Source organism: Emericellopsis cladophorae, assembly GCF_022114955.1.
Source record: "Emericellopsis cladophorae strain MUM 19.33 chromosome Unknown NODE_124_length_21712_cov_154_201017, whole genome shotgun sequence".
Classification (NCBI taxonomy): Eukaryota; Fungi; Ascomycota; class Sordariomycetes; order Hypocreales; family Bionectriaceae; genus Emericellopsis; species Emericellopsis cladophorae.
This window is the reverse complement of record NW_026251049.1, coordinates 11,092-21,712: the sequence shown is the minus strand read 5'-3', so window position 1 is coordinate 21,712 and position 10,621 is coordinate 11,092. Positions and strand designations below refer to the sequence as shown.

At 49.8% G+C, this 10,621-nt stretch overlaps 2 protein-coding genes across 2 annotated transcripts; one reads left to right on the top strand and one right to left on the bottom strand.

Moving 5' to 3' along the window:
• Positions 1-1,916: 1,916 nt before the first annotated feature.
• J7T54_001538 (antigen) lies at positions 1,917-4,559 on the top strand (the record flags this gene model as incomplete). Its single annotated transcript, XM_051510557.1, has 3 exons — positions 1,917-2,547; positions 3,079-3,719; positions 3,780-4,559. The coding sequence occupies 3 exons, from the start codon at positions 1,917-1,919 to the stop codon at positions 4,557-4,559; spliced, it is 2,052 nt and encodes a 683-aa protein (XP_051358555.1).
• Positions 4,560-4,645: 86 nt separating this feature from the next.
• Positions 4,646-5,204, bottom strand: J7T54_001537 (uncharacterized protein; the record flags this gene model as incomplete). Its single annotated transcript, XM_051510556.1, has 2 exons — positions 4,646-5,060; positions 5,116-5,204. The coding sequence occupies 2 exons, from the start codon at positions 5,202-5,204 to the stop codon at positions 4,646-4,648; spliced, it is 504 nt and encodes a 167-aa protein (XP_051358554.1).
• Between the last annotated feature and the right edge of the window lie 5,417 nt (positions 5,205-10,621).

The following is a 10,621-nucleotide window of genomic DNA, read 5'->3' as shown; positions in this document are numbered from 1 at the left end:
CATGCCACCCATACAAAACCGCCGCCCCCCCTGTCAGGTCATGTCCCGCCCGCCCGCCACCGAAAAGGTACCCCGCACGCCGCGCAGGGATCGCCTTTCCGAGGTGAAAAGGCGCGCCTCATCCTCGCTAGACGTAATACATGTCGTGGCTCGGCAATCCACTGTGCGGCTTCACCGCCGACGAGGACGCTTTCAAGGCCACGGCGGCCCAGTACAACTATTGTTTGCTCTTCGATCTCGTGCCTCAGTGACATAGGCTTGGTTGGCTAATCCCAGAACCCTACTGCTCTGGCGCCCATACCCAAGTATCATCTTCCTGGCTCCAGCGCCGATATCTGCCGTACGTTGTATCCCAAATCCAGTCTCCAGATCGGGCACTGGTTTGAACTTCTGATTCCGCGTCTTGCGACCCCTCTGCCATCCGCCACCTTTGTCGCCGCCCAACTTGAACCCATTGAAGAAGATGTCACCGAAGCGCAAGTACTCCTACAGCCAGTAGTCCTCGCTATACCACTTGTGCCACGTATCGACCCAGCTCTTTTCTTCTTTCGATCTGCCTCGCCCCCATTTCGGATCAACAAAGTGCCCCTAGCGAGTATTCCACTCCCGTACACCGTCGAAGAGGTCGCCAAGGAAGAAGACGGTGTCTGGGCGGAGCCCTGATTATGGGGACTGGTAGCCGCGACGGAGGTAATTGTCGGTGACAAGGACGGTCAGCGCGGAGAGTGGCCACGGCCGGCTCGGGTAGGAATGAGGATCGATGATCTGCGGGCCGGCGAGCAGGATCAAGTGGTGAGGCGTTGCACCTTTCAGCTAGTTGAAGAACATCAGTACGCATGCATGAAGTCGAGGAAGCACCCACCCAACTCTCCCAATTATCCCAGTCACAGGTCTCCACCTTGCTGTCAAAAACCCATCTCTCACCCCATAGCAGTATGATGCTCAACAAGCGCTGGGCCGTGAGGTTCCTGCGAGAGCGGTGCGCCAACCTTGAAGCCGTGGCCAGCACCAGCTGCCTACCAGTATTGGACACCCAGGCCAGGGACAGCATTGCAAGGGGTATTGTGCGCGCAATCACGCGGTATGCGTTGAGGCGTGCCATCATGATGTCTGCTCCATTCCTGCATTAGGTCTGTCATCCGGGGCTTACAAAAATGCGATTGGTGGCGTTTGATGCAAAAGTGGATCGAGTCGAGAAAGAGCGAGGCGTGGCAGATCCAGCAGGAGCCAGGGTAGGATGCGTGATATGGGTGACGCAGCGCGACCGCGTCTGTTAGAAAATCACGTGAGAAGTCACGTGCGCAGAGCGATTCAATGCCATCCAGATCTAGATACTCTCAGCTAGACATTGGGGATTCGTTCCTCAATCTGAGCATTCAACGTCAGCGGCATTGGCCAGGGATAAATAGAGGAGGAGCGGTCGTCTGGCGGTTGAGCCGAGCGCCGCTGGTGCAAAGGCATCCAAGTCCAATCCTTAAAGCAGCCATACAGAAGGCTGAGTGCTAAGTAGCGTTAGTCATCGGAAAGAGACCTCCCATTGTGGAACTTTTCTGTTGTAAATACAGAATGGCCACCTGCAGCAACTCATTTCGCTGCAGCTTTATAGTGAACATTAAGTGGTGACATACAGCGAAGGTTTAACGATCTCCAATTCAGGGCCCGAGTCACTACGCTATTGCCGGCCGGACAGTGTCTAGCCACGCGCTACATGGGCTTCCCCACGACATGTGAAGGCACTGGATAATCCTGTTTGACTAAGGGTCCATTGTGACGTGATGTCGAAATTTCCAAAGATGCAGTTCAAGATAGATGCTCCCCTCGATCCTATCGCTTCCATCACACACGTTATAGACAGGACGCCAATGCCTCCGAGAAGAACCAGACGCTTCAATTCTCCAAGCTGAACACCACCCGTCATGTCCTCCACCAACGGGACGGTTCTTGTCTCTGGCCCCAACGTCATCCAGACGCAGGACTTCTACGTCAAGGCTGGCGTCCTTCACCCCTTCATCATCGGCTCCATTGCCGTTATCACCCTCTTCGTCTACCTCCGCTTGGGCAGCAACCGCTCCATTGCGCCCTTCACCGTATTCGACTGGGTCGTCAATGTCGCCCTCGGCAGCACCCTCGCGGGCATCGTCAACGGCAACTCCCTCGTGCGCGGGCTCCTCGCGCTGGCCACGATGCTGACCTTCCAGTACCTCATCTCCATGTTCTGCACGCGCTTCGAGCGGCTCGAGTGGCTGGTCCAGGGACAGCCGCTGGTGCTGGTCTTCCGGGGGAAGATGCTGCAGAGCGTGATGCACAAGCACCGCATCTCGTGCGGCAACCTGAACGCGGCGCTGAGGCAGAACGGGGTGGCGAACATCTGCCTGGTGGAGTGCGCGATTGTCGAGCCGAACGGGAGCATCAGCGTATTCACGACGAAGGAGCTGGAGAACGCGGGCGTGAGCCCGGATACGCTGTTGGCGGTGACGGCGTATAAGGCGCTGTGTGAGCAGCTCGAGGAGACACTGGGATCCGGCACGGACGGAGGCAAGAACGAGGGTCAGGGAACTGGAGCAGATGGCGGATGTGAAGCGAGCCATGAGCAGGACTCTGTCGCTATTCGGATATGCTGATCAGAGGTTTACGGCTCCAGGTACATGGGGCCAGAAGTTTGCTTCTCTCATGGATTGAGCTGAGAGATTTAATGATGAGCGAGTTCATGACAGCAATGAATAAAAGCGACAATATGCTCTTCGATCTGATGGCTAAGGCATTAAACAGCTGCGCGTGACCCACTTGGTTCCCTGCGACGTACCTGCCTGTACTGACCCAGATGCTGAAGGCCCTGCCGGCCATGACGACACGATCCTCAACTTCGCCAAAGCATACCATCGTCGATCATTGGCCTTCTAGAGCCATATTCCATATTGTCGGCCATCCGACCTCTGTGGAGACTCCTGCAACAGTCTTTCCCATGGACGACGATATCGCAGTGACCACAATTACGGGAGCAACGGGATCATGTAGAGGAAGCCAATAGGGATCGGGAACGCGAGCGGCTACGTGCAGAATCCGAACGACTACGTGCAGAGGAAGCCGGCAGGGACCGCGATCACGAACGGCGACGCGCAGAATCCGAACGGCGACGCGCAGAAGCTGCCAACAGGGACCGCAATCGCGAACAGCGACGCGCAGAATCCGAGCGGCGACGTGCAGATCAAGCCGAATACCAGTCAAGATCGACCACGCTTATCGAGTACATCCGCGAAACCCATCGACTCCTTGAACTGAATGTCACCACGGAGTCCGACAAGAGTCTCACGTCCAAGGGTACTATCACCAATCCCCGAAGCAAGTATGTGCCCTCGATACTGTCCGCCTGGCGGAATTTCTTGGAGACGCAGAGCAGGATTCTAGGAAGACTATACTCGACATTTCCAGCCGACAGGAGAGCTTTCGAAAGCGTGGGATTCCTCCAAGGCCTCGGAGAGCGTGTCGCAGGCAGGCCGGTCGCGAACGAGAAGGACCTCGAGCATACCCAGCAGAATATCGTCGAAGAGCCCGTAGCGAAGATCATCGAGATCCTCAGGAGCGACCATACGACCCTGCGTCAATTCGACCTCGGCGGCGGCATAGTGTTCGACAACCACCCGAATGGCCTTAGCGATGGCGCCGAAGGGCCGTCTCAGCGGCGTGCACGCCACAAAGGGAACCAACTCTATGCCGACCAGGTATGCGTTTACAGGCATGACGAGACGAAACTAATCAACGAACACTTGCTTTGGTGGTAGAGAACAAGCCACTACACAAACACATCTTCGTCTGGGTCTTCGGCGATGATCCGAATGCAATACGGTCTTCCACACCGCAACACAGACGACATTGACCTGGTCGTGCAGCCAACGGACAGTATCACCGCCGAGAGCATATCAACGTGGCTCTTACAGAGCTATCCGACGGCATTCGTGACAAAGTCTGTTCATGGCGTGTTGGTTCCGGCTCTGAGGTTCCAGCGATCCGATGGATCAGTGAAAAACTTTGAAATCGAGATATTCGACGTCGGGGCCTGGCCTCAACGTTCTCAGTACGATCTCAGCAACCCCGCCAACGAGGTCGTTCGGATCCTCATCTCTGGGTTCGAAGTTCCTGTCTTTAGTGCTCGGTGGCTTCTGAGGGAGAAGATCGTTACGGCCCTTGAAAGGCAAGGAAGCAGGAAAGAACGCACGGACTTGGAAGATGCGTGTGCTCTTGTCCAGGTTGTCGACATAACCAGTCTCGACTTAACAGGGCATGCCGAAGCCGTCCAGCATATACTGACTAAGAAGCCTGACTACCGTCAGCAGCTGGAGCTTAAGATTATTTGTCCGGATGTTCTAGGGCGTTCGTGGACATGGAATGAGAGTGCTGGAGTATACTGGCGCCTCGAGGGGGACCAGCTGCGTTACATGGACGATGAGGTGAAGCGGCACAAGTTCAAGTGGGAGGCAACTGCAGGAGTCCGGTACTTCAAAGTAAGTAGCGGCACATGGTACTACAACGGCGATGATGGCGACATTGCCTTCTGGGGTTGAGTGTTGGCGTTGCTGATGGGCCAGGGAACGGACGTGGAGGTTGAACTAGGGATAGGGCTGTAAATTGTTGTATATGCTAGCAAACGCTACTCCTCTACCTCAACGGCAAACACTTCAACCAGCTCCCGCTGGGCGACGAAAGTGGTGAACTCATCCATGAAGTCTGCCGTGATAACCCCGGCCGGGACCAAATGCTGGCCCTCGCCGAACTCGAAGGGGACTAGTTTGTTGCCTTCCACGTGATATGTCAAAGCGTGCGTGTTGCCGAGGTCGACTCTGTCGAGCGGTACTGGAGGAGTCATTCTCGCGCCGGCAAGAAGATGGCCAATATCCTTCTCGATTCTGACGGTGTCGGTCGGGAGGGGATCATGGCGATGTAAATTGTACACACCTACCAGATGACCTAGGCCGTGGCGGAGGATGATCCCGAGCAGTCCATGGACAGCGTCGCGATCGATCTCCTCCTTGTAGCGAGTCTCGATATGGGGGAGGCCATTGTAGCTACAGATACAATGAGTCAGTACAGAGCGGGCAGAATAGTAGTTGGGGTTCTAACACTTCGTGGCTGCGCCTCATGTCATCCATGGTGAGGGGTGCGCTAAAGCCGGGAACGGCAGCGGGGTCCATGTAATCGACAGCTGCCATGGTGAATGCTTGGGAAAGTTCTTAGTGGGAGGTGATAGAAATAAAGCGATGCAGACCACTTTTCCTTTCCTCAGAGTAGCTGCCAATTCTGCTCCGGACACTGTTGAACCAAACTGTAACAATGGGGCTTACTTGGTAATGCTTAGTCGTTAGGTCTGTCATCGGATAAGTTAGGCAATAACTTATTGCCAGTCTTAAGCAGTGTGTCTTAAAATGATTGTTAAGAAGCTTTGTAGACTTTTTTTTTTAATCGTGGTAGAATGCTTAGATTGCGATAACAGCCCGTTCCCCTGGGTATAATCGTAGGTAGTCCATACCGGAGGGTTGTTCGCATACAAAGAAAGGTATCGTATGCTCCAAGGTGGGGTAAGAAATGGGAGGAGGCAAGTCTTGCGCGTTGTCTCTCAGGAGCGATTGGCAAAAAGACGTCCAGTATGAAAGCATCTGAGTTTGGATGGCCTCAAAGCCACAAGTAATGCTTGTTACTGACAGCAAGCCGTCGCGCGCGTTGCCCAAAAGCATCGTATTGTCTTAGTAGTCGGCAGGGTTCGCAAGATCAGCTGTTGATGCTGCCGCTGATTAGAGGCAGAACGCGTCGGCCTCGCTGTCTTGACACTTCTCTAAAATTCGAGTTCCATCATTGACAAAATGCCTGGTAATAGGATTTCGCGGGATTGGTAGAGCGAAACACGTCGCATCGACACCATACGATTGTACAACCACAGCGTTATGAGTGCTTAGGTCGCTGTACAATTTGATCGTGCTGTTGATTGGGCGTGGACAGGAGACTAATTCCGTGAGGCAGAGGTCGAAAGGGATCGCCTTCTGAGCAGCGTATTGTAGATGCGATGAGGCTGGCACGTCCTTTATGGACGGAGACTAGACTATGTATGAAGATGGTGATGAACAATAGCTCAGAAGAGAAGGAAGATGATGAGTTCTCTATCTGAAGAACATGCTGATGCTATGGAAAAGAAGGAAGAACGCGATAGCGCGAAGATGCTGCCTTTGAGGGCAGCTGTGGGCCGAATGTGTGGCTGACTAATCAAGGCAAACCTGCCTAACAAACAACACCGCCCCTCAGGCTCACAATAAGGCCATCAAGACCTCCAAAAACAGTGCTCACAAACAAATCCATAGTGTTTTTTTCTTTCGTAATTCATGCGTTCGTGATCATTACTACGTGCGTTCATTCATTCATTAGTTATACCGAGCAGTCGGCAGAAGTTCGCGTGATTCGTGCGAAGGAGAGGTTTAGTAAGGCCATCGGCAGCCATATCAGCTATGCCGACCTAGTTGATCGTGAAAGTACCCTTCTAAGTCATAGCGATAATCCATTTAAACCTAATATCAATATACCTCGTGCGTGCCGCTTGTGAAGGATTAAGAACGGCATATTTGGCGTTCTGGCTGTCAGTGTGCAGGAGCATTAGGGTCACCTATTAAGCCGCGCCGAGATCGTGAAGCACATCTCGAACCCAGATAGCAGCCTGGCCGGCTGGGGTTAGGTTAATAAACTCTGCCTCAGTCAATAACAATATCACCAGACTCTACTTCTTTGATTTCCATATAACAGGACTATTTACAAGGTATACCACAAATCCTACCGTGGAAATACGGTCATAGGGATTATCTACGAAAGATACATCCGCGAATACACGAAGCTTTAAGTCGCGGGGATTATACTTACCTCCGAGCATAATGCCTATATTCTTTATGCCGTTAAGATACCGCGATAGATACTTAAAGATCGTACCGTGAACTTCCTTTAGGCTATTATTAGCCTCGTATAGCTTATTAACTGTATATGCGATATTAGGGCGGGTACCAATAGACAACTAATTCAGGCTGCCGGTGCGCTTAAGCCACTATTTCGGCTATATAATATTAAGAAGTAACTTCTAGTTAGATAGAAGGGTGGTCTTCGGGGGCCAGGGAGTCTATACTAAGTATATTCCAGGATTAGCGAACTTCGCTATCAATCCCTCGGTATAAGTAGTCTAGTAGATAAAGATAGTGCGGTTATTCCTATTACGGGTGAATTAAAGGCCGAGGAACTACTTAACCTCTCTAATACGCTTTATATTAAAGATACCTTCCAGGGCGACGAGGACTTCCTCGATAAGTAACTTATAAGGGGCTGCGATAATCATATCATCCACATAAACAAGGAGCTTCACTCCATCATCGCGGATAAAGATATATAACTCTATGTCAAGGGGCTTAAACCCTAACTTCTTGAGTTCTTTAGTGAGGCATTCGAACCACCATAATAGAGCCTCACGCAGGAGATAGATAGCCTGGTTAACCCGAAGGACCCGGTCTATGCTATCTGAGTGTCCCTGAGGTTATTTAATAAATATAGGCCGCTTAGCCCCGGCGTATAAGAAAGCTATAACGAAGTCGACTTAGAACCATTCGTCATCAATGATCGCGACATAGGTACAGAAGATCCTAACTAACACCATGTGTGCAACTACCGCGTAAACCGTGATCAGAGCATAATACTCTCCGCGTTCCATATCCCCACGAGCGACAAGGCGTGCCTTAATAAAAGGTTCGGCGTCGACGGGTGTTTTCTTCGTATAAACCTATCGTGTTAGAATTACTAGCGATTTAGGGCGATCCACCATAGTGAACACGCCTCGCAGTGCCATTATATCAAGCTCCCGCTATTCGGCCGGTCGAATGACCTTATCGTAGTCGGAACGCTTGATAGCCTGGTGCCAATTCTTAGGCATATCTATTAATGCTAGCAGGGATATCTAGCCAGCCTTGATAGCTAACAAGCAGAATATACGCAACCCTGGAACCTCGACGTCTCGGTCTCGATAAAGGTCTATAGCTATGAAACCTCTGCGCTTACCTATAGTATGTAATTACTTATAATTAACGCGCTCGGTCCTTCTGCTTAAGCGACGTAGAGGTGCCTTTTCTTCGTTAAAGGCTCTAGGCATTCTTAGTCTATTATTATAATCATTATAATCATCCTGCTGGTCGGGTGGGTTGGTAAGTAATTGATCCTCTAGCATGCGGGTAATCTTATCCTTATCTAGATCGCTGTCGGTAGCAGGCGTTAGCTCTAGGGTCATAGGAGCATAAGGCTCTCTATCCTTAGGTGAAGTCTTTATTAACAGCCGAGGCGTGATATCGTTAGTCTGGCTGTCTGTTTAGGGAGTGTGGTCCTCGCCTTATAGTGATTCCTCGGGGACTAGGTAAGTCGTAGGTTCAGACGTATAGATATCCTCGTTCGTGAAGACTATACGGCCTTCTTTTACTATTTCTAGGTTAATAAGGGTGGCTTCGAATTCGAAGTCTTCGATATCCCTTGTCGACGGCGTGGACTCGATAAATCGTATATCGCGGGCCCGAATAATACGCTTAAGGCTAGGTATCTAGATCTTAAAGATACGGGTATATACGCCTTTAATGCCCACGAGGCGTCCTTTCCAGGCGCGCGGAGCTAGCTTTTCTAACGCCTTACGCCGTTCCTTTAGAATACGCACGTAGGCTATATATCCCTAGGTGCGGATAGCTCGAAGGTCGTATTAGTAGTTAAGACCTATGATATCGAATATCTTCTTGATCGGCGGCTCTGAATTATCGTTAGCCGCGGTCGGTATGTGGTTCGTGATATAGGCCGTATGTTTAATTACTAAGGGCTATAAGTGTTAAGGAATGTTAGCGTTAATGTAATCAGCCCGTGCCGAGTCTATCGGAGTGCGGCCGGCACGCTTAACCTTACCCTAGTGGGCAGATACGTAAGGGGCGCCTATCTTAACGATAATACCCTTTGCCTTAGCCTAGTTAACTAGGCTATTAATAAGTAATTCGGGTGCGTTATCGTAATAAAAGACCTGAACTTTAAAGCCTCTAGAGGTATTCTCGATAGCGGCTGTCTAATCCTTGATTTTCGTGGCAGCCTTAGACTTCGCCGCCACCGACTTTACCTAGTGGTAGTTAGTATGATAGTTAATTAAATACAGTAGGAACTTAGCGCTATTATAGCCCACTAGCGTGATCGTGATAATATCCCAATAGATATAAGATAGGAAGGATAACTATTAAATAGACAGCGATCGGTTGACTATTTGATCTACCTTCGCTAACTGACACGCTTTATAGTAGAAGTTAGCGATACTGTCAGGTTTAATCCGAATTCTAGCTAAACAGCAGGCCTTAAGGATACGATCCTTGGATACGTGACCTAGGCGGCGATATATTAATACGTACTCGATATCCTGGGTTATAGTATTATAGGGTAATGCCGCGAAGTTATATTACGGCTGTTGTTTATCTACGTGTAAGACAGCGATATATTGCTTCTATTCGTATTCGCCGAGGACTGTGCTGTTATTCTTATGAACCAGGGCATCACGGATACTATCTATAATAATGCCGTTCTTACGTAAAACGCCTGGACTGAGCATATTAGCGGCAGCTTCGGCTGCGAAGTTAACCTCACGAAGATATAAGGTGCCTCCCCCGGTCATATAGACTTCGGCCGTGCCGATCGTAGTTACTTGCAAGCCTTGGCCGTTGTAAGCCGTTATACTATCTAGTCGCGATAGTTCCTTAAGGTATATGAAGTAGGAACGGTTATTAAGCACGTGTATGCTATATCCTAAGTCGACGATAAAGTCTTCCTTAGTGATACCTTTATTAGTAAAAGGTTAGCTATTAAACGATATAAATACGAAGCTTATGCTATCTCTATTTCTAGAATTATTATTCGAATCAAAGGCTAATACACTAAAAGCGTTAGTAATTCTAGCGTTAGCCTTGGACTTATTATTATTATTCTAACTATTCTAGTTAGATTACTTTCCACGTCTATTACCGCCGCCGTTATTATTATTATTATTATTATTATTCCTTAAACGGTTATTATTTAGCCAGCCTTTAGGAGCTTTCTCGGGGTGAAGTTTCTAGTATTTTTCGCGAGTATGTCGACGAGCACGAGGGCGTACTATACAGCCGTAGGATAGGATCTCGTCCTTATCCGTGGTATTACTGCTAGGGTCAGTAGCGGTGTTGCCGCTGCTATTGTTCTGGTTATTATTGGAATAACCTTATCGACCTAGTTGCTTAACGGTGGTTATGTTTATGGATAATAGACGCTCCTTATTAGCTTCCTATAGAAGGTACTTTAGTAGCTTGACCTTCGTGATATTGCCCTCCTTAGTCTGATCGTGTTTCTAGTTAGAATACCAGTTAGGGTTACTATTCTTAAGAGCGTTAAGCGTCCGGTTAACCTATATCGTGTCGTTAAGCTGGATTTGTTTAGAGATTGTACTCTAGAGGTATTAGAACCTATCGAGGAAGCTTTATAGAGAGTCGAATTTCTCCCGCTTTATCTTGAAGAGTTCGAATATCAAGTCGTCGATAGTGTTAGTAAGGTTCTAGTCTAGAACGGT